This window comes from Chanodichthys erythropterus, chromosome 22 (genome assembly GCF_024489055.1).
Source record: "Chanodichthys erythropterus isolate Z2021 chromosome 22, ASM2448905v1, whole genome shotgun sequence".
Classification (NCBI taxonomy): domain Eukaryota; kingdom Metazoa; phylum Chordata; class Actinopteri; order Cypriniformes; family Xenocyprididae; genus Chanodichthys; species Chanodichthys erythropterus.
The window spans coordinates 25,545,784-25,571,110 of NC_090242.1; the positions used below are offsets into that span (position 1 = coordinate 25,545,784).

Sequence of the window (25,327 nt, forward strand, 5' to 3'; positions counted from 1 at the left end):
AACAGCAATTATTTTAAAGTCCCCATGTGGTGAAAATCAAGTTTTTAATGTTGTTCATGTCTATCTGGTGTTTTTAACATGCTTTAAGACAAACCATGTGCAAATTCATGTCAACACTATTGCTGAGTATTTTCTCCTTTTAAAACTGCAGTTAAAGACAAAAAAAGACCGTCTCAAACCCATGGTTTGAAATCGCTGGTGTTTCTGACGTCTCATGTCAACGTGCCGATGGGTTTTAGTCTGAGCTCATGCAAGCGAGTGGAGGCGGGGCTTATTATCATATTCATAGATCCGTGTATATTAAATGAGACAAGGGTGTAGAGTTACATTCAAGCTATTTTAAGGCATTAAGATTTTTTTTCATGGGAAAAAACGTTTAAATATGCAATTTTGGTGATTAAAGATGAGTTTTAAGGGATAAAAAAACTCTTTTGTAACATTATAATTTTTTTTTCCCCTGTCAAATTTAATGATTTCTTGCTGAATAAAAGCATTAATTTCTTCAAAAAAAGTATGGTCCCAAACTTTTGAAAGGTAGTGTTTTTAGCATTTTATTTTTAAATTATTTTAAGTATATTATTATTTATTATTATTATTATTATTATTATTATGCATTTGTCACACAAATACAGGTATTTTTTCATCCAATAAGTTTGTTGCTAAGAAAAGATGCAGTATTAGCTAGCAATTACACAAATACTATAATTATTTAGGAAACTCCAAGACGGCAATAAATGAAAAATTATATAAATTGTTACTAATTGGTTTGTCATTCTTACTGTTTCAACAACCCCATCTATGCAAGGTAATTTTAACTGGCTGAATCGACAACCAAATGTCACAGAAAACCAAATGTTTGCATTCGCAGGGCATTAAAATGTTAATATATAGTGCTGACACAATAGGGTAAATGACAGTTCCATCAACCGGCCCAAAACTCTCACACTGACTCTCTGTTTGGGTCACAAACCTGACAGTGTTTGGTTCAAAATCAGCAATGTATTCACATGTTTTTAACACCTGCGACTTTTGTTGTGTTTGTGTGTTGAAAGAGTAGATTAGGATCGCGTGACCTGTAAAGTACACATACAGCCTGCAGTGATTGGACAGATAGAGCACAAACAGGCCTGCAAAGAGCAGTAATTGCACCTAATTATACCTTCTGACAAAAGTTCAGAGTCTGCTGCCAAGAAGACAGAGTAGTGTAGATGTAAAATTACCCTCAACAGGCAGTTGTTCTCACACATCTCATTTTCTGATTAAATACCTCAGGAAATAATCAGTAGACAAGTTAGTCAGTTATTGGCTTTATCAGTAAATAAACTAATGAATTGCTTTAGCAGCTTATCATTTCAACACCTAATGTGTGTCTTAGAAAATGACCCATGTTGTGTTAAGCGCATGAAACATTCCTATCATCTTGTCATGACTTGTTTAAGAGATCTGCATCAGTTAACCTTAAATACAGGTCAATAAACAATAGACTTTCAGTCAGTTGAGGAAGTTGGGCTGTATTATTGGAAGGAAGCTACTACTGCGATTTAACTGATCACGGAAAGAGTTTTATCTACAACTTTGTGGCTCAAAGTAATGAAGTACAGGGTTACTGGCAACATTAAGGTCATGGGTTCGATGTCTTAGCTTATGCGTACTGATAAATTGATACTATGAGCACTCTTAAGTCGCAGTGGATAAAAGCTAAATGACAACAGTTTCCAAGTGGTAACATTTCACAATATCTGCCTGCAGGAGAATGACGTAGATGCCATCCATCCAGGCTACGGCTTCCTGTCAGAACGAGCAGATTTTGCCCAGGCATGTATGGATGCTGGGGTACGTTTTATCGGCCCCACCCCAGACGTGGTGCGCAAGATGGGGGACAAAGTTGAAGCACGTACCATTGCCATCAATGCAGGTAAAGCGCTTGTCATCTACCCTGCTCTATCTCGTCACAATATATCATCATTTGTGTTGTTGAATAGAATGCAATAGTGCACGGCCACATTTTAAGCACCTTGGTTTCTGAAGTATTTTCCCCTAGGGATTTTTAAAAAGGTTTTTGTTAAAAAAGATAAGCCAGAGCTATGAACCAAAACAACCAGCTATGAGGTGAATCACATTACAACATTACAAACTTTGATTGGAGCCAAAAACTATTTGAAATTTGAATTTTTTTTCTGTATATTTACAGAATTATTCTGGTAACCCAGATGCCTTTTTTCTGTTAAAATGACAGTTTTTATTTTTTATTTTTTTACAGGGTAGATATAAGTTACTTGGCCTGTGGGCTGTATGTTTTGCACGCTTGTTGTAGGGAGACTGACTATTTACAGCATTTTCAGTGCTTCATGGAAATGGGTAGTTGCGGAAGTGTTCTTTTGGTGCGATTTGCTCATCACAGTTCTCTGATTGGTGGTGATTTCTTAGCCGAACCATGGGAAATGTAGTTTTTCACTATGAATTCTGCTGTTAAACAAGATTATTAAAAAAAAAAAAAGTTAATAATATAATAATGCTGCCTAAAAGCTTCAATAAATGCATCAATTATCAACAGAGTAGCTTTAATGGTTTATGGGGTGCCCAATCCTGTTCCCGGAAATCTACCTATCTGCAGAGATCAGCGGCCTGTTGCACAAAGCCGGTTTCAGTTGCTACCCAGCTAAGTTTGAGATTAGTTTGAGCAAACTCTGTTTTTTCGGCCCCAAGAAGGTGGATTGGTTTTTAGCGGTGTTCATCGCAATGGTAACTTAAGCTACACTCGAAAAACCTGCTTGAACAGGTTTTATTCTGGGTCAGAGATCGCAAACCCAAACTAGACCAATCAGCTGTGAGTAGAGTGACGCATATCTGATGCAATAAAGCCCCTCCCACTGTATCTCTCACTCCAAATTAAAGCAGTTTGGAGTAAAAGAAATTTAGAGACAAAATCGCTCATCTTTTGCTGCTAATGATTTAATATATTTATATCATATGAATTATAATTATTTATAATTCATATGTAATATATTCATATAGTTATATTAAATGACAATTAACCTTACACTTTGCTTTTAAATTAATATAAATATAATACATGCATAAATATATAAAGCTTTTAAACATCAAGCTTACTCTATTCACTTGAGCTCTTTGTGAAATTATTAGGACTATTTCTTTGATTCAGTTTCTTTGATATATTCAGATATTTTCTTTCAGCTGCCTTCTTAAACTTTCACTGCAGCAGCAGTGTTTATTCCTGCTTTGAAAATGTGTTTAATTTCCTGATATTTTTCATAACGATCTCTTAATCTTCAGAAGAGAAGTGAATTCGCTGTCTCTCTTGGGAGAATCAAGCGGACGCTCTCCATGTTCCATGCGATTGGCTGTTTGTCGCATGTGTCACACTTTCGGTGCATTCGCTTCAGATTTAATTGCAAACACTGGATCAATTCTGAGTTGACAGAACGCTTATACCGAGCATTGTGAGCCCACTGAACCTGATCTAAACTAGGTTGGATTTATCTGTATTTGTAAAATCTAAACCTCCTCAGTCTGAAACTCAGAGTTTGTTCAGCTAGCTTCATTCAACAGGCCACAGACCCAAGCCAGAATCAACACAACTGTCTGTAATCATCAAGTGCTCATGAAGTCTTAAATTACTCTATTAAACTAGTATTGTATCATGATATTTACATGTTACATAAAAGAGTGGCATGGCATTGCTATGGTACATGTCCAAAAAAAGATTTTTCTTGTCATCCTGCAGGTGTGCCGGTGGTACCTGGAACAGCCGCTCCTATCTCATCTTTGCAGGAAGCTCAAGAGTTCTCCAACAGCTACGGCTTCCCTATTATCTTCAAGGCTGCGTACGGAGGCGGGGGCCGTGGAATGCGGGTGGTCAAAGAGTATGAGGTATTGCGTCTGAGGGTAAAATTATTTGTAGGGGATTGGAACACATTTAATCTTTGCTCCATTCCTTCAAAGAGCCCATTGTGAGCTTTGACACTGGAGGGCTTTTAAATGAGTGCAAAAGTGAGGCCCTTGTGTGCAGTTTAGATTTGTTTGCTCTTCACTTAGTGGTGCTGTATGAATTGGTGTGCTGGGTATTTGCACCGGGTAACCCTGTGGCTGTGTGTGTGATCAGGAACTAGAGGAGAACTATCAGCGAGCGTACTCTGAGGCCCTGGCAGCCTTTGGCAATGGAGCTCTGTTTGTTGAGAAGTTCATTGAGAAACCAAGACACATCGAGGTGCAGATCCTGGGTAAGTGAGTTTGTTTGTTATTGGTTTACGTTGGTTTACCTTTCATGTCATCCATATCTGTAAGACTTTCTTTCTACTGTGGAACACTTAAGGCAAAAAATTCCATGCATTTAAAGGCACAAGATTGTAGATATAATATTATCCAAAAAGCACTAGAACAATGTGCACTCACACTATCCCAAATGTTTCAAACAATGTTTAAATCCAGAGAAATCAGCAATTTTAACTAGGACACGGATTGTGTCATTGCACCATCTGTCAATGACGTCATATCCTCGCCCTCGTTTTCCAGTTTTACTAACATAGATCTAGATTACTGCAAAATGCATTATAATATAACTGTCATTCATGACGTCATCAAGCTACGCCTTTGTTTTGAATAAGTGACCTCTAGTGGCAAAAATGTAATATTGTGCCTTTAATGTGAAAAAAGCATTCAATCTACAAAAAAGGCCCACAAAAGCCCCATAAAAGTGGCCCACATGACTTGTTTGTTATATCCCAAGTCTTTTGAAGCCATATAGTAGCTTTGTGTGAGGACAGACTTTATTCACTAGGGGTGGGACGGTTCAGATTTCTTACGGTTTCGGTACAGTTCGGTATGTGCTATGTTCAGTAAAAAATAGGGAAGTTGTCAAATAAAGATAAAGAAAATAAGGAGGGGGAGGGCAGCATATCTGTTGAGGACAAAAATAGAATAAATAAGCTGATCAAGAGGGCTGGTTCAATTATTGGTCTTACTCCCGACTTATTAGAGGTCATTGTAGAGAAGAGGACAAGGTCAAAATTAAAAATCGCTGTGCTTTTTGAAGGCCATCCACTACACAACATTTTTAAAGGACTTAGAAGCTCTTTTAGTGAGCGATTAATAATGCCTCTGTGCTCTAGTGAACGAATGAGACGGTCTTTTGTCCCTGCAGCGGTCAGATATTTTAATGAACATTGTTAATTTTTTCTTAATTGTGGAACTGTATCATGTCTCACTGGTCCTTAATCATGTATTTATTGTTTCTTTATTTATCTGTGTGTTAATTGTGTGCTGAGTTTGTTGGTTGTATTGTCGAAGTTGGTGGCAAATCAGTTTCCCTACTGGGATTAATAAAGTTTTTCAATTCAATTCATTTCAATTCAATTCAATTCAATTCAATTCAATTCAATTCAATTCAATTCAATTCAATTCAATTCAATTCAATTTAAAGGTAAAAAATGATATTGTTCAGTTTCTTGCACAAACCGATCGTTTCGTGTCTTAGGACATCAGTGTGTCGTCACGAGCCACAGGGTTTAATTTGGATTTGTCTGTGCATGTTTTTTTTACTCTTATAGACGAAGTTTCCACTGACATGCATTATATGACTAACAGACTGCAACGGTTGGAGTTAAAAATCATCATTTGTGTTCTGCTGAAGAAACAAAGTCACATACATCTTAGATGACATTTATGACACAAAAAATATTATCAAAAGCTTTTTTTAGCAGACATTTACCCCGGGTTTCACAGACAAGGCTTAAGCTAGTCCTAGACTAAAATGCATGTTTGAGCTGTTTTAACTGAAAGAAACTTGCACTGACATACAGTACAGTCCAAAAGTTTGGAACCACTAAGATTTTTAATGTTTTTAAAAGAAGTTTCATCTGCTCACCAAGGCTACATTTATTTAATTAAAAATACAGTAAAAAACAGTAATATTGTGAAATATATTTATATTTAAAATAACTGTGTACTATTTAAATATATTTGACAAAGTAATTTATTCCTGTGATGCAAAGCTGAATTTTCAGCATCATTACTCCAGTCTTCAGTGACACATGATCCTTCAGAAATCATTCTAATATGCTGATTTGCTGCTCAATAAACATTTATGATTATTTTCAATGTTGAAAAACGGTTGTGTACTTTTTTTTTTCAGGATTCCTTGATGAATAGAAAGTTCAAAAGAACAGCATGTATCTGAAATACAAAGCTTCTGTAGCATTATACACTACCGTTCAAAAGTTTGGGGTCAGTAAGAATTTTTATTTTTATTTTTTTGAAAAGAAATTAAAGAAATGAATACTTTTATTCAGCAAGGATGCATTAAATCAATCAAAAGTGGCAGTAAAGACATTTATAATGTTACAAAAGATTAGATTTCAGATAAACACTGTTCTTTTAAACTTTCTATTCATCAAATAATCCTGAAAAAAATATTGTACACAAATATTTTGTACTATTGTACACATTAAATGTTTCTTGAGCAGCAGATCAGCATATTAGAATGATTTCTGAAGGATCATGTGACACTGAAGACTGGAGTAATGATGCTGAAAATTCAGCTTTGCATCACAGGAATAAATTACTTTGTCAAATATATTTAAATAGTACACAGTTATTTTAAATTGTAATAATATTACTTTTTTTTTACTGTATTTTTAATTAAATAAATGTAGCCTTGGTGAGCAGACGAAACTTCTTTTAAAAACATTAAAAATCTTAGTGGTTCCAAACTTTTGGACTGTACTGTATCTTAAAATATGCCATTGTTTAAAAAAATGTGCCAAATGTGCTTAAGAATGTGCCATTGTTTTGTCTCAAGGTGCACACCAGTAATGTTTTTTTTTTTTTTTTAAATAAATGAAATCTACTTAAGTATCCTAATTGAACTAATGCCTAATCCTGGCTTAGGCTAAGACCTGTCTGTGAAACCGGGCCTAAGTCTCTTCCACGGACCAGTTCGAAAGACATAAATAAACATGCGCACATTCGGAAGACATATAAAAACATGGATCATGGCACTGTGCGTTTGAACCATTTACATGGCTAAAATTTCTGTCAAATGGGTTATTAAATATCTACACCACCCATTTCAGTTGAATTGTAATTTAATTCAGCTCCAGCTCAGTCGAATTGATTGAGGTGTTTCCATGAAGACTTTTCAGTCTGATTGAGCCATCAACCCTATTACAAACGGGTTGCATGTAAATGAAAGTAGTTAGTAGGGGTTGAACGACTTAAGATTTTTTTAAAGTCAACATTTAGTGATGAAAGTCAAATCAATGTCGACTAGTCGATGCCATTAATGAACAATTAAGCCTGAACCCCGAGCTGAGATTCGACCGCGGGTCACCTTGTGCACAGTTATGACACATTGCTCCTACAAAACAGCTTATTTTTATCAGTTCTTTTGTCTTTGGGTCATTGTTTCTCACAGATTTCTGCTCGTTCTAAATCAGATACAGATAAAGTAGCACAGTAAAGATTTCATTTATTTGAATGCATTAGTGAGCGATTGTGTGAATTAATGCGATATTAATGCTCTCTCTACTAATAGTGAAGTTGTGGGTTTTAGTTACTAAGAAATATGCTAGAACTTTTCAGTTTCTAAGCTATTTTATTGATAAATCACAAAACAGTGTTGATAATACATTTCCGCGCAATTTCCAGTGAATAATACAAATACTATTATATTATTAAATGGCTTCAGAAGAATGGCAGTCATGTGTATATATAATTTTTATAATATTTTTATGGTGCTTTTGAAGCTTTAAAGCTTCAGTCCTCATTTATTGTAATAGCTTGCAAAAGAACAACCAGGACTCTTTAAAATTTCTCCCTTTGTGTCGCATGGATGAAAGTCCTTGTGGGTTTGGAATGACATGAGGGTGACCAAATGATTTTGACTTTAAATCTGTTCCCAAACATTGTCACTGAAGAAGCACTCAACCTCCAACAGCAAATTAGATTGATTTAAATACATTGTTTGGCAGTTAATTAAAACATATTTTGATATTTGCATATAGCACATTGTTCTCAACAGTGAACAGAATGGTGCAATTCTCTGTTGCCTGCTAATTTGCATAGTGTTTATTGATCAGTTATATGATTGTGTTTGTTATATTTTGGAGAAATACAAGCAGATGGGTTTGTTTACACTGCCAGATGGGTTTAAGACTTCTGTGTAATGCTCAATGAGTTGATCGGTCCATTGTGTGTAGGCGATAAATACGGAAATGTCATTCACTTGTACGAGAGGGACTGCTCAATCCAGAGGAGACACCAGAAGGTGGTGGAGATCGCACCGGCCTCACAGCTGGACCAACACCTCAGAGACAGACTGACTGCTGACTCCGTGAACCTCGCTCGACAGGTACGAGTCAACACATCTGACAGATGGCAGCATTGGCTTTTTTCCAAACTGTATGTAAATACAGATGTCAAAACAAACAAAAGTTCATGCACCAAATGATTTATTTAATCCAAAACACCCATTTAAAACTAGAATCTAAATGCAGCATTAGACTAGAAATGTTTAGTTTTTGTCTTGATTGACTGTGATTGTATTGTTTTAAACAATCATATTCTTTCAAAAAATAGTATATTGTTAAAGGGATAGTTCACCCAAAAATTAAAATTCAAGTTGTTCCAAATCTGTATGAGTTTATTTCTTCTGTTGAACACATATTTTGAAGAAGATTGACTTCCTTAGTATTCAGTCAGTGGGATCCATCAACTGTTTTGTTAACCATATTCTTCAAAATATCTTCTTTTGTGTTCAACGGAAGAAAGAAACTCATACAGGTCAGTGTTAATTTTTTTCTAGTCATATGTCCGTCAACAGTATGTTTTTGTTAAAATCATTTACTTGTCATCATGATGCTTCTTTTTTTTTCTGAATGCCAGCCAGCAAGGATGAAGTATTTTAGAAAACAAAAATATGTGACTAAATTTAGGTCTTTTGCAGTACCTGAGGATACAGTACACTTAATTAGACAGCAGGTGGTGCTGCGGTGCCATTGGATTGAGAAACATAATCAAACGTTTCACTGCATAAACATATGCCAAGATCAAAAAAATGGTTTGTTATTGCTGCAGCAGACAAGCTGTTAAGAGAAACACAGTAGCATCTGCCTTAAAAGAGTAACAAAGCTTCTGAATATCTTTATAGCAATCCAACACTTTTATTGATAACCGTTTTCACCGTAAAACTACTTGTGCTGTAACCTCTTAGTGCTTTTCAGATGATATCCAGATGGGTCTTGACGTTGATATCTGTTCATTATTACAGGAGGTTTTTTTTCCCTCATGTTCATCTGGCTGATCTCTGTATGCCAGTATGAGCAAGCATATGGACTGCCTGCACTGGCATTTGGGGAGGTTTGAACCTCTCAATTGTTTTTTATTTGGAAGAGATTTGAGAAAGAGTGGTGCTTTTTCTTTGGCAAAGATTTTTGGCACCAGACTACAAAAAATTATGGGTCGATCTCAAGCTGTACAGAAACCCATGCCAATTGTTCTTTTGATAAGCTCCTCCACTCTTGGTTACTATTGTTAACTCAGACAAGCTTTATATAAGGTTTCAAAGAAAATGTGATTTTCAGTAATATATACTCATAAAGGGGCATTTTTAATCTGCCTTTATATATATATATATATATATATATATATATATATATATATATATATATATATATATATATATATATATATATATATATATTATATATATATATATATATATATTATATATATATATATATATATATATTTACAGTCATTTTTTATTTAGTCATATAGTCATTTAGTCATTTAGCAGTCATTTAGACTTTTGTCCAAAGCTACTTAAAAATGAGAATAGTAGAATCAATCAAATCAACATGAGAACAACAGTATGTAAGTGCTGTGTGAAGTCACAGTTATGTCAGTAAAGTGCTCTTAGCAAGGAAGTTTTTTTTTTTTAAATAAATACACAAAAAGAATAGAAATCAAAGTAAGTGCTACTATTACTGGGTCAAGTGCTGACGAAAAAGGTACGTCTTTAGCATTTTTTTTTTTAAATGGTTAGAGACTCAGCTGCTCGGATAGAGCGTGGCAGGTCATTCCACCAGCCAGGAACAGACCCGGAGAAGGTCCGTGAGAGTGATTTTGTGCCCCTTTGTGATGACACCATAACGCGCCGTTCACTTGCAGAACACAAGTTTCTGGAGGGCGCATAAGTCTGAAGTAGTGAGTTAAGGTATAGCAGTGCAGAGCCAGCGGTCATTCTTTAGGCAAACACCAGTGACTTGAATTGGATATATCAGCTACTGGCAGCCAATGCAGACTGATGAAGAGAGGAGTGACGTGCGCTCTCTTCGGTTCGTTGAAGACCAGTCTTGCTGCAGCGTTCTGGATCAGTTGTAGAGGCTTGACAGTGCATGCTGGAAGACCAGCCAAGAGAGCATTACAATAGTCCAGTCTGGATAGAACAAGAGCTTGGACAAGAATTTGTGTGGAATGCTCCAATAGGTTGTTTGCACATGACGTCACAGCAGCAGCGCGAATGAGTCTGGAGGGCAGGGACTGGTTTTTCTATATAGGAATCCTATCAAAAACTCAAAATTTGTATGTTTTGCGTCATTTATGGTTGCTCAAATCAATAAAATCGAGAACCCAGAAGGTGTTTATATCGTTTACAAAACTTATATAGTTTTTTTTTTACTTTAAAATTGTCGCCTTTAATAGCGTTTTGCGTCTGCTGATACTGAAATGAATATGGATACCTGCTTACCTTATTTGTTTTTGACTTGGTTAAATATCCACATTCTTCATGGTATCATTTGCAGGGAAGAGAAGCTATTTTATCCCATTGAATGATAATTTGGTGTTTTCACTTCAGTTTTGTAGTATTCCGTTCACAATGTTGATCTGGTTACCATGAGAACAGTGTCACGCGCTGCTGCTTCAGCCATCATATGGTAGAAAATGTCCAAATAAATAAATGTTTAAAAAGCTGACAGATGTCGATTCAACAACAAAGACAACACTTTCAAAAACACTCAGCTATGTGATTATTTTATTGAGTGATAGGAAGTGGGTTAAATCAGTGACATTATTAGATTTGATATATGGCGTCTTCCCGTCACCTCCTCAATAGTGTGTTTTTACACATATTAAAGGCAACAATTGTATTACACAGTCCAGTTTTTTCTTTGAACGATGGTGTGAGCTCCTGTTGCAATTCTCGATTCAGCATAAATGAACCACAATGGCGATTATTTTTCACAATCGCGACAGAAAATCAAAAATATTGCCCTAACGTCACTAGCAGAAAGGCAGCGCGATGTAAACAAACCCAGACTAGAACTAAACACGGTGTGACGGCAGCTTCACATTCTCTATATCTACCTCCTCAATGGCAGGAAAGTCTTTCAATTGAGTGGAAAAGTCACTCATCTTCATAACAAAGATCACGTCCAACATATATTGTGATTTTCTGTTTATACCTTTTCTAAACCAGCAAAGAAAGGACTTTTCCCCATCTCTTCCATTCTAATTTTCACTGCTTGCCCTCCACCAGTATTTTGCGCGTCACCAGAACCACGTGATTGCAAACAACCTATAGGAAGGGTCTAATCTTCCTGATGTTGTACAAGGCAAATCTGCAGGACCGGGCCGTTGTCGCAACATGATCTGTGAAGCTTAAACAATCATCCATCACCACTCCAAGGTTCCTGGCTGTCCTGGAAGGAGTAATGGTTGATGACCCAAGTTGAATTGAAAGGTTATGACGAAGTGTTGGGTTGGTACCGACCACAAGCAGCTCCGTTTTAGCAAGGTTGAGTTGAAGGTGGTGGTCCTTCATCCAGGCAGAAATGGCGGTCAGGCAGGCTGCAATGCGACCAGCAACTTTAGGATCTTCTGGTTGGAATGAGAGGTAGAGTTGCGTGTCATCAACATAACAGTGATAGGAGAAACCATGCTCCTGAATGACAGATCCTAGTGAGGACATGTAGATGGAGAAGAGAAGTGGTCCAAGCACAGAGCCCTGAGGTACCCCAGTAGCAAGATGATGTGACTTGGACACCTCACCTCTCCAAGATACCCTGAAGGACCTACCTGAGAGGTAAGACTCGAACCACTGGAGTGCGGTTCCCGAAATGCCCTTCGACATGAGTGTTGACTGGAGGATCTGGTGGTTAACTGTGTCAAAAGCAGCAGACAGATCCAGCAAGATGAGTATGATTTTGAAGTCGCTTGTGCCAGTCTCAGGGCTTCAGTGATTGAGAGCAGGGCAGTCTCCTCCAGTCAGACTGGTGGTTGTCCAGGAGGTTGTTCTGTGGGAGATAAGTAGACAGTTGGTTGAATACAACTCTCTCAAGTGTCTTAGCAATGAAAGGAAGAAGGGATACTGGTCTGTAGTTTTCTAAAAGTGTCTTCAGGTTTGATCCATGTCTCAGTCAGAGCCATGAGATGGAGACCTGAATAAGCAGCAATAGCTGTAATGAAGTCTGCTTTGTTTACAGCAGATTGACAATTCCAGAGCCCAATAGAAATAGAAAATAATGTACTAGATGACATGGGTAAAATACGCAGGTTGTTATGGTTGCTCTGCCTCCAACGTATATGCACGCGATTTACGAGTGTTAGTAATAGTGGGAATTTGGAAGCACATATCTAAAAACAGGTCAAAAGACAGGCAGACAAGAACACACTGTATAAAGAGGAAGGAAAGAAAGAAAAAGAAAAGTGCAATACTCAAGTGCCTTGTCGGTGTCGTTGCTTGGTTTCATATATATATGAAATTGTTTAATTACACGATAATGTCATTAAAAACCAAATCGAGGCAAATTCTTAAAGTATTGTGATAGCAAAAAAAGCTTGTTTTTAAAAGCGATTACAGCTGATAAGTGCACAGAAAGGTTAATCATCAGACTCAACAGCACTGTGAACTCCGCTTTGATCTGAATCAATAAGTAAATGCATTAACGTTAACTAGGTAAGATCAATTTACTTCGGAGAAATTGTGGGTGTCCTTGTTGGTTATTACTTGCTCATTTGGGAGTACAGGCTGCCATATGACAGCATGCGTCTGTAAAGATGCATTTTAGTTTTTTTTTTTTTTTTATCCTCTGTTGCTAATACAGTAAAAACAACACTTTTTCTGATTATTTCTGAATAATTCAGTTTAAAAGAATCCAAATAAACAGGACTTCCATATACCTCTGTTAGAAAGAGCAAAGGCTTGTCTGACAATATGACAGATGGCATCAGTTGCTAAAATATTGATTATTAACATATATATATATATATATATATATATATATATATATATATATATATATATATATATATATATATATATATATATATAATATATATATAATATATATATATATAATATATATATATATAATATATATATATATATATATATATATATATATAAGTCTTTCTTTTATAAAACAAACTACAGACCCTTTTTGATATTTACACAGTATTTTGCTCCTGAGTCACACATAAATATAAGTAGGTTTCTCAGTCTGATTTCAGTGTGACATTTATACAAGTTGAAAACTCAAGTCAAACTGACAGTTAACTCAAAATCAAAAGAGTGATTTCACGACAGGCGCCTTTTGCTAGGTCTTTGATCAAATGCCAGTGAGGACACGCATATGTGTGATTTGTAGCAAGTTGTTTTTGGATAAAAATGTCTGCCAATTGTATAACTGTAAATGGAAAGCCCCTGTTGTCCTTACATGTGTTCATCATCTCCAGTGTATTTACATTTGACGTTCTGAAGAGTTTTTTAATGACAGTGGAGGGCTGTATTTAAAAAGAGAGGGTTATTGACTGATTATTGACATGTGCCTTTGCCGATGAGCTGACCTCATGAGTGAAGGAATCATTCAGAACAGAAAGGAAAAAAGAGAGCATACTAAAGCCTGTTTTTATAAGAAAAGATTGATTACTCTCCGACTGAGTGAAGGTTGAATTAATTACTCCAGTATTCAATAGAAGAATTGCTTGAACTGTTCAAATTCTGTGTTCGTCGTTTAATGCACACTTGCAATTTTATGGATAATAAAGGCAGAGTTCACAAAAAAAAAAAAAAAAATTTCCACCAAACCTGTAATGTCGTTCGAAACTTGTATGACTTTCTTTCTTCTGCTGTTCCACATTGAATGTCAATAGGGCCCAATCTGTTTTAGATCCTGATGTTTTTCAAAACAAGAAGAAAGAGTCATAAATGACATGAGGGAATGTAAATGGTGGCGATTTTTATTTTTGGGTGAACTATCCCTTTAAGAGCCAAGGGAAGACTGGAAATGATGGAGAAAAAGAAGCAAATAGGGGCTTCTAGGAACTAGCTTCTAGGATAAGGGGCTTTCGCACCTGAGGAACCTTTTCATAGTTCCTAGAACTATTGGTTGAAGTACCCGGATTTTGCCATGTTCGAACCGCAGGAACTAGGAACAATTTTAGTTCTTCGAACTCCTTTTGGGGGAACTAAATTAGCCTCTACTTCAGAGTAGGGTCTAAACCAGCACTATAGGAACTATCAGTGACGTAAGTGAACGTTATTTGGTCACATGCATGACAAACACCTGTACCCAGCATTTTAAAAAAGCTGCATAAATATATTTATTTCACGAACATGGAAAACGGTGATAACAGCATTTGTCTGCAGGGTGTTTTTCTCCACCCGGATGATATGTAACGCTGAAAGTTGTCATAGGAGATTTCGTCTCTTTTTGCTCTTTCAGTCGTGTAAATTATGCGTTTAAATTCCATCTCTGTTATCACGAAACCCATGACACACAACAAACACAGCTCCAATCACGCCACTAACGGCCGCTTTAGAGTTCCTATTCCCGGTGCAAATGCAACCAGGAACAAGGCCATGGGTAGAAATTAGTTCTCAGGGAACAATGGTGTGAGGCAGATTTGAACTTGCGACACCCATTTTAGCAGCATGGCTCAACGTGTTGTAGCATTTGCTTGATTTCACAAGTGGTTTCAGAACTCTGCTTCACACTGGAATGTAATTCATTTCATGGTTCGTAGCAGTTTTTGAATTTCTGTTGACTTGTTTGTGTGAGTGTGTGTAATCATGTCCACGCACAGATACACCACGTCCCCCTATGTGCGCCATTGCACACCTGCCTCGCACAGTTTGTGTCAGTCTGATGAATCACAAACATGACATGTCTTGCGTAGTATTAATATGGCTTTTGACTATTCATGAAAGTTCTAGCACATGGTGGATTTTTCCTAGTAATGTTGAAGACATTTACATTTTGCAGGCAATTTTAGATATAGCGTTCCTGAATAAACATGCATGATTACGTTCGGAGAAGCTGGAATCAGCTGCCACATTGAAAAGATTAATTCAGTGTATTATCAGTGTAGAGTTCCTTTTGAATACCTCTTCGGAATTCAACAGACACACGTACAGATAAAATACAGCACCGATCACCCGTCTTTCACCCCTTCTGGACTCTTTGCTGTCAGTTGTTTAGCGTTCTGCAGAATATGAATGCATTAGCATTTATGTGCGTGTGTGCGCGAGCGAGTCAGCGAGAGAGATATGGAGTATTGTTTGTGTGAGTGTGAAGTGAGGGAACTTGGTGAAGGAGGAAAGTGAGAGATAAAAAGAGAGAGAGCTAAAATCTCTCCTCCATCTGTTCTATCATATGGACAAGGGAAATGGAGAAGATGGCCAGGCTTTCAGATTTCTCCGAGCAAGCATTAAAACCTCATTTGAGCATTTGACATGTTCCCTTAGACGCTTGAAGCTCCCCTCAATCTCATTTTCTACTGCTGAGTACAGCTTTTCTTTTAAGAGCAGCGGGATGTATCTCTCTGTTCTCTCACCGATGGCTCTGTCTTTAATGTCAAAGAAAATTCTCCCTTGCTCTTTTAATTGTCTAATTCCGTTTTTGAAGCGTGGCAGAAGTTTCACTCGACTCTGTAAGAACGAAATGGCCTATCACCATCATGTTTAATCATTAGGACTGTATGTCACAGAAATGGAAATGTCATGTGTGATAATGTTTCCCCTTCTTCATGTTGGGGCAAACATGACTTGAACTGACATTTAGCAGATGTTCAACAAGGTTTCCAGCACTAGCCATAAGAAAATTAACTGGGTCATTCTATGAGATGCGTGACTTTTCTGGTTTGATAAGGTATAATTCTCTTAAGTTTTTGGGATAATTTTAAACATTCAATGATACAAGTTGTATGCATTAAGTGTTGATGAATTAAGCTAAATTTGTACTTTTTTTTTTTTTTTTTCATAAAAAATGTTTGGTAACATGGTTGATACCAGTTTATTATGCTCAAGGTCATGGAATTTCAAAGCATGTTTAAAGAATTTAGTTCTGATGTTTACAGATACTGACTCCTGGTAACATGTTGACAGAGTTGACATTTTAAGATTGTGACCTGTACTCCCAAAAATAATAGATAAAAGGATGAAAATGAGTGGACTTTTGTAGAGTTTACTTTCTGAAAGGACATTATGCCACTATGACAGAGTATATATTTATGTAACCTATTTTTGGAATAGTTTGTTATTTTTAAAAGGACAGAAATATCAGGCAATAGCGGTATGCTATTTACACTTAGTAAAAATAGCAACAAAAAGTGTTTTCTTTGCATTTAGTGTAAATAGTAGTTAAATGCAAATGGCTGTTGGATATTATTTATACTTAGTGTAAATAGTGGCAGATACTATTTGTGCCTCAGTGTATTGTAGTATGTGCAATAGTAACATTGTGTAAAAGATTATATTTATTAAAATCATAAATAGATGCTACCTTATTGGGACATTACTTGTCCCTGTCCCTAAAGCTTTTCCCCCTACACTTAACCCTACCCGTTAAACCCTAACCCCCACACTTTATTCCCACTATTAAATATGCATTTGCTGCTTATTGAATATTTTCTTAATTTTTAGTTCGCTTAGGGCAGGGGTCGGCAACCCAAAATGTTCAAAGAGCCATATTGGACCATAAAAAACAAAAAACAAATCTGTCTGGAGCCGCAAAAAAATGAAAAGCCTTATATAACCCTTATATGAAGGCAACACAGGCTGTAAGTGTATATTAGCTATATTAGCCTACTATCAAAATGACTAAGTAGGCTACAAATACATACAATATAATATGATGATATATATATGTATATATATATATATATATATATATATATATATATCATTGATATAAGTGATTACGCGGATTTAAACCTAACGTTACCTATATTGTAGTTTTATAAAATATTCACAGGCAGATTTGCTTTATGTATTTCCCCGGCGTCAAAATCAGGCACATATAAATGTCAGGAAACACGACTCCTGGCTGCATGTCAATATCCATGGATTAGGTTTATTTGGCAAGTTGTAAGGAACATTTTCGAGTCCAACCTTTAGTGTAATCGTTTGTTTTACTCGCGTTTTCTCAGTTTCCCCTATTAAATCCAGTCACGCAGCAGATTCTTTTGCCACTCAGTCCAGCTGAGGGAGCGCGCTTTCGGCATGAAAGTGACGTCGATGCATACCCTCGCGCCGCGCTGAAACGTGTGTGGCAGGCTATGACGCAAATCTTCGTTGACAGAAATGTTGAAATTTAATATTATACACATTTTTACAGCATTGGAAAACTTTAAGAATGTGTCATGTTTGTCCTCCTACAGAAACCATAAAAAAAAATTTTTTTTTTAATATTTTCATACATTTTTGAAAAAGCTCCAGGGAGCCACTAGGGGGGCGCTAAAGAGCCGCACATGGCTCTAGAGCCGCGGGTTGCCGACCTCCGGCTTAGGGAGTTGGGAAAAAGGCTGTATTCGAACTCTGTTTGGTCACATCAAAAGCTAATGCCACTGCTCCGGTGGGATTTCTTTTGTAATTTGTCTGGCTCAATTAGACAATGGTGGGCAGAGTGTGTGTAAATAGCATCTGCCAACAAGGTGGGCTATTTGCACTTTGTGTAAATAGACACTCCGGAAATATTATGGTAACAGGGTTGATGCATAATAATGTTTCTCTTTCTTCATGTTGGGGCAAACATGACTTGAACTGATATTTAGCAGACGTTCAACAAGGTTTCCAGCACTAGCCATAAGAATATGAACTTGGTCATTTTATGAGACAGCTGATATTTCTGCTTTAATAAGGTATCATTTTAAATATTCAAAGAGACAAGTTGTATGCATTAAATAGAAAATATGTACGATTTTTGGATTGAAATATCCAAAACCACTAGAACAGTTATATATTTTGTTGACTTTTTTACTTATATTATCCCAGATGTTTCTATGATTGTTTAAATCCAGAGTATAATAAGCCATTTTAAAGCTGTTGTCCATAAATTTGTTTGGTTAAAAATGATCCAAAATCAATTTGAGCAAATACACAACCAGCCAGTGTTCAAAACTATCTCCTTACCTTAGCCCGATTCACAACGGTAAGTAATGTTTTATAATTCAGGTGGTACTGGTGGGTTTCTGTGGGAAATTCGAGCTTGCCGCCATTCGTCTTTGCGTCATTGCGTCACATCTGTAAACAGAAAGGAGGAGTCCAAGCTAGTAGGCTACATCGCATGTGAGGTGGATAATTTATAACCTTTTCTTACAGCAGCTGCAATAATTAAACTTATCATTTGGATGGCGGATTGTATGGTATGACAAAATAACGTTAGAAATTAGTCTGTACGGAAATTGAAATCTAGAGGTAATGCTAATACACACTAAATAGTCACACAATGCTGATGTTGTTAACATTAACAATTTGAGAACAAAGTGTAACAATAATAATCATTTGCACGGTTTGACGTGATCTGAGCCAAGTGATCATTAGATTTAATCATCATTGGCAGCGCGATTTATTGTAATTGCTTTTTTTCCACTCAGTTGGTCAGAACAAAAGCGGCAGACATGTTAGTTACTTGTTTAGATGATATTTTCCAGTGAAAATTCTTATTTTGGTCATACTTCATGGCGTAGAATCTGTGATTCCGAAGTACAGTATCCACACCAGTGGGTGACTGTCAGCAAACATTAGATTCATTCGCGCTGAGGAGCCGTGCTGAGACACAACCTACATAAAGATGATTGTTCTGCAAACAACTGCAATTGCAGGTTTCAAACAAAGATAGCGACAGAGGCAGAAGTTACCGACTGCAGCTTTAACTAGTGTCCCATCCCTTGTCATTGCGTCAGCTATCTGTGACATCATACCTGCTTTACCCTTGATTTTTTTTTTTTTTGTAGAAACCATGGAAAAGACTTATTTTGTAATTGTGTCTGGCTCAATTAGATAATGGTGGGCAAAGTTAAGGCCCTGCACACCGAGTCTGAAAATTTCGTATACGTTTTTTCTTAATTGTGATTCGCACAGAGACCTTGCACACAGAGTCCGATGCGTATTAATGAATCCATTGTGAAAAAATTTGCAAAACAATACAAAATGGAGTCTTCAAGCAGTGAGTATGATTAAGTTGTCCTCTCTTCTAACAAAAGAGGAAATATTGGGTCCATCCAATCCCGAGATTGCGTAGAGAGAGAAGGAGATTTCCACCTCATCAAGGAGCTGAGTGATTATCGTTTTGAGCGTTTCAAAGTTTACTTCAGGATGTCAGTGGCTCAGTTTGATGCTTTGCTAGTGATACTGGCACAATCTGTCTTTATATTCTGTCTCTTTGTATTCTGCACTTTGTTTGTCATACAGTTCTGCTGCTTTGTGCAGTAGACGACATGGATCAACTTGTCAGATGGCATGCTGGATATTGGCGTTTGGGTTGATGCATAACTTAGGGTCTTTTTTAATGATATAACATGGCCAACTAATATAGAGAATTAACACAATGTTAGAATTTATTTAAATATATACTGTTTATATTAACCTTAGTTAATACAGCAAAGGAAAAGTTGGAAAAACTAAAAAAAGAAGACAAATTATATTTATGTGTACAAATTGCACTTGTTTTGTTTGTTGTCCCAACTACATGCTACAGAGTTATAGAGGTATTTCATCCATGTACTTGTTAATAAAATCAGAGGATGTGGCATTGTTCTCTCTGACCTTCAGATCTTTCGCAATTTCATGCTCAGTTTTTTTGTTCTCCTGTACTGGATGTCTTTCTTTTTGTCCCTGTCTGTTCTCCGAGGGCTTAAAGCAATGTTTGCCGGCACAGATTTCCTCTCAATAATCAATTGAATTTTTCCGTTCAGTTCTCCATGCCTTGTAATTTGTCCTTTTTGTCAAACCCCTATTAAATTGATAACCGTGTTGTCGTGGAAGAAGGAATATCTGAGAATACTCTCTCCACCAATTATGTTGCACACATTTTATTGACCTTGTTCTTCATGGGGCTGCTGCTTAAATTGTTGTGGTCACTGTTACAGCTTTTTTTTTATGCGTTTGGTCAGACATCAGGATGGGGAATTAAATGGCATTAACATGACAGAAACATCTCTCCTGTTTTAACGTCTTTTTTTTTTTCTTTTTTTGTTTTATGGCAGCTGTTGCCATGGAGACAGCTGCTCTACCCACAGTGCCTGAAGCACAGGTTGGGGATCACAGCCTTGATGTGGTTTCAGACTCACAGTCAACACTCACTGTTAAAAACGCTGTTTGCGTGTTTTTGAGGCAAGCTGAGGTTGATTGAGAACAAAGCATCTTCGCTGCTAATCATCAGTAAAAGACGAGGGTATTTACATAACGCTGTTTAACTTCAGTGATTGTATAAGTATAATTCTTCTCTGCTTGTCAGAATCTCTGTTTCTCATTCTCACTACCGTCTCTGTCTTGTTCATGCAAGGATATAACTGAATATACAACGAAGTAGAATAAGTTTACAATCTCATATTTTCTTTCTTCTTAAAAAGAGATTTTAAGCTGTTTTGAATATGAGGAAAATAGATTTGATGCTATGATTTGATAAGTGATTTAGGCTGTGAACCTGTGAAAACTGTGAAATGTGACTCACATGACCCATATTCCAAGTCTTATGAAGTCATATGCCTTTGAGTGAGAAACGGACTGAAAATTCATTATTCACTGACAATGTTCTCCTTCACACCTCTTAAAAAATGTTAGCACCAGGTTTTACATAGATACGAAACACCATTGTTTTTCTCATTCACGTGACCAACTGTGAATGAATTTACATAACTGAGAGTTTAATATCTACACCAGAGGAGACATAATCAGTAAACAACGATACATTTTTCAGACTGTTCCTCACACGAACCTATCAAATGACTTCAGAAGACTTCAGCATAGCCACACTAGTAGTAAGCGCTGCTTTTATGAAATTTTAATGCTGTTTTTTGTATTTTTTGGAGCCTGGAAGTATAAAATCACAATCCACTTTTCTTGACTTAGAGAAACGTTCTGCCTAAAATCTCTATTTGTGTTTCGTGACAAAAAAAATAATATGCGGTTAGAATGACATTTGATGGTTTAATAGTTATCTATATGTATAAAAGCTGTCTATATGTAAAACAAATGTCTTCAACATTACTATATAACAATATTATTACAATTTTAAACAACTGGTTTCTATTTTAATTTATTCCTCTGATGGCTGCTGAAAATTCAGCTTTGTCGTTACTCCAGTCTTCAGTGTCACATGATCCTTCAGAAATCATTGTAATATACTGATTTGCTGCTTAAGAAAAAATTCTTATTATCAATATTGAAAACGGTTGTGCTGCTTAATATTTTTATGGTTTATCTGCTGTTTATAAACCCATATTATTTTCCACTAGAGTTTACAAAAGTACTGACTTCGGTACATATCCAGTAGTGAAATTTTAAAAATGTGATGCTTTGAACGCTGTTGAGCGGATTCGGCTCATCAGATATGTCTGTGATTGGCTTCAATGATCAATGTTTGTAAATAATCATCAATGAAGCTCTTCACCGAGTGCTTACACAGATACACAAGGGAGCTTTTGAAAGCAGGCATCTATTGCGGACAAGTCTGCTGATAGATGGCTGCTTTCAAACAAGCTTCAAACACTTCTGTGTGCTTTCAAATGCTGCCGTGCGTTGATCATTGTAGCCAATCGCAGACATATCTGATGAGCAAGTCAACAAAATGGCCAATCGGAGGAGTTTACGAATCTGCTCAACAGCACTCAAAGCATCACATTTTTAAAATTTCATTACCGAACTCTATTTTCCACTAATTTTAGTGGAAATTTCCCCCTGAATGTTGGTTACAGCTCTGCCTAGCCCTCTTTCTGTTTCTCTCTCCTTTCAGTCATAATTCCATATTTTGACTCTTACATGAGAACCGACCCAAAAAGTCCCTCCGTCTTTGACCTGTCCTGTCTTTTGTTGTAGCCTGTCGGCAGACCCTGTTTATGCTATGGATATTGTGAAGTAATTAGAAATTGTATCAAGCTGTGAAACTCATAATTACTCATCTCTCTCCCTCCTTCTTTCTCACCCTCTTTAGTCCTCTCGGTGGAATGCCATCTGTCCTCCTCTCTTGCTCTCCTTCCTTTCCTCCTCTCATTTTGCCCATTTAATTACCTGTCTGTACCTTTCTTCTCATGGGCACTGTGCACTGTCTTGTTTATTTTAATCTCTTTCATTGCGACGGTCTAATAGTTTTAATCTGCTCACCGTATTTCAGTGTGTCTGAGTGTGACAAAGTGCTGAGAATGGTAGATGTTCTCAAGTCTGAGTGAACAGACTTCATGTCTTCTCGCGGTCTCACAGGGCTTGCGAGATTTTCGAGAGGGTGTGAGTATGAATATCAGCCAGGAATTTGAAGGGTTGGTTGTTTGATCTCAGTGTGTGTTGGCAGCCATTTATCAAGGATGCTTTACTCTCCAAATGCTATATGTCTGTGTATGCGTGTATGTGTGAGAAGCAGTGTGTATCCAAATTTGGCAGCTGAGACAGGCCTAAGGACGAATTGGATTGCACTTCTGCGAAATTTGGGGACAGGATTATGGAACCGCCTATTGGGCTTTATGTGGTGTGTGTCAAGATGTGGCCTAGTAAGAGGCAACCTGCTGTCTCGGTGCCTTTCTAATAATCTGCCTTTACAAGAATTTACCATAATTTGCACTAAATAAAATATTATTATTTTTGCTGCAATAAAACAGGTAACATGGTATTAGACACAATTGTCATAAATTAAATAAAATCTAATAAATTTACATAAGATCCCATAATGATTAACCATGATTTTATATTAGTAAGAATATTTGTAGTGTCATATTTGGTGTCCCATTACTTTAAAGATACAAATCCAGTTTCCTTTGGAGAGAGTATTATTAGATGAACTATTATCTGACAAAAATCAATATGGAAGTAGTTACATATTTATATGCTTAATAAAAATACCCTGCAGTTGTACTTTTGGTTCTTAACTGGTATACTTAAAGTCTGCTAAACTGGAACAACTAATTTTGTACTTAATGCACTTTAACTGTGCGGAAGTGGTGACAAGGTCCACTAAAAATATACTTAAGTATATTTGATTGTGCTAAAGTGGAACTTTTGTAAGTATACTTTAGCTACACTTTAAATATCTTGCATTTAAAGACTGTTATTACACAAACATGATACAATCCTTTATTAATAGTCATATTAAAACACTTTTTAGAAATACTCCTTATGAAGTCCATTCTTATAATGAATTATAGCTCCATTTATACTTATTTATAAGCAAGTATTACTATTTTATAAACATATTTATAAAGACTCATTAAGACCTATACCACATTATAAGAACAGTTAGTTACATTTTTATTTTTTTTAGAATTACTTAAGTCATGCATTTTCCTTTTAAATGCACGTGATCATAATCCATTATACACTGATTTATAAGTACTAATTTATCAGTCATATGGGTCCATGAATGTATTTATAAAGCTACAACCTGCATAGCTATTATTATATTATAGTTACAATGACTTTTTATTCAGATTAATTTCTGTCATATTAGTGAGCATATTGTTAATAGCTGTGTTGTGTTTTTATAAATACTTATTGTGAGTAATAATGCTAATTTCTATAAATGCATCATTGATGGCTTTAAGTAAAGTGAAAACACAGGATGCAATTTTCCAAAAATTAAATATTAAGAAATCATGAAGATGTGCTCATTATACATTTTAAGTTGCTTACTTGTAAATGTTTTAATGAACAACAATTCCAATAATGATGATGATGATGATGATGATGATAATAATAATAATGAAATGGAAATTCTCTTTTTTTAATGTTACTAGCAAAACACTGCAACAATATTTTTAAAGTATAATTCCAAATTGCTATAAGTAATATCATGCATATGGCTGAGGAGATATAGATTTTAACAAATCAAAAAATTTTATTCAATTAAAATTCATGACCAATAATGCAAACATTAGCCATTAAAAACATAATAACTAATTGGTACAGCAAACAAATGTTTCTGGAACTATTTATATATGAAAATTTATAGATCAGTGTTTAATGGATTATGAACATTTGCACATTGAAAAAGCAAATGCATGGCTTATAAATAATTATAAAAATGTATCTTTAACTGTTCTCTATAGGTCTTAATAAGTTTTTATAAATACACTTATAGAATAGTAATACTTATAAATAAGTATTAATGGGCCTATAAATCATTATAAGCATGGTCTTCATAGCTGATAGCTGGCTGCTATAAAACGCGTTTGTGTTGGCGCTCTGTGAAGAGCACCAAAGGTTTCTATTTACAACGTGTTTTTAGAGTTTTTGTTCAGCGCAAGTTCTGCATGTTTGCGAGTCCTTTCATTGTAACCAACAAAGTATAAACACAATGTCAATGTGAGATATTTTGCACAGTATAGACAATTTTGTTTTGCATGAGTGCAGCTTTGTATACCTCGCGTTGAACTGAAATAATGGACAGGTTAAGTGATTATAATGTGGTGATCTTTGTTTATATATATTTATTTCATGCTGCTAACTAGCCTTCGAATTGCAACGTTTCTGGATTGACAAACATATATAATTGCTCAGTTGAATTTGATTGAAAGTGGTAACCATAGCAATGGGCAGAACAAAACAAACTGATACTGTCAAGTGATCTGTGCATTAAGTCTTGGAGCGTAAATGCAAAATAAGAGACCTGCCACGTTTTGTATGTAATGTGTTACTTTGTTGTTTATTTTATTACTAACTTTTAAAATCAGTCACTCAGTGTTTTTTTTTTTTTTTTTTAACATAAATCTACAGATTTTTAAATATTAAATAGTTTTAAGCACTTTGTTTTATGATCTGTCCTGACAATTATTTTTTTCCTGACAGTGATTATATTTTAAGGAAAAATAGGATAAGTTAATA

The 25,327-nt window shown here is 36.0% G+C and overlaps 1 protein-coding gene across 1 annotated transcript in view; it reads left to right on the forward strand.

Annotated features, from left to right (window-relative positions):
• pcxa (pyruvate carboxylase a) overlaps positions 1 to 25,327 on the forward strand; it is a 160,250-nt gene that overhangs the window by 8,554 nt on the left and 126,369 nt on the right. Inside the window, exons 4-7 of the mRNA XM_067375459.1 lie at positions 1,750 to 1,915; positions 3,746 to 3,891; positions 4,124 to 4,241; positions 8,217 to 8,368. Of these exons, the coding sequence (XP_067231560.1) occupies positions 1,750 to 1,915; positions 3,746 to 3,891; positions 4,124 to 4,241; positions 8,217 to 8,368 (582 nt within the window). The remainder of the gene's footprint in view (positions 1 to 1,749; positions 1,916 to 3,745; positions 3,892 to 4,123; positions 4,242 to 8,216; positions 8,369 to 25,327) is intronic.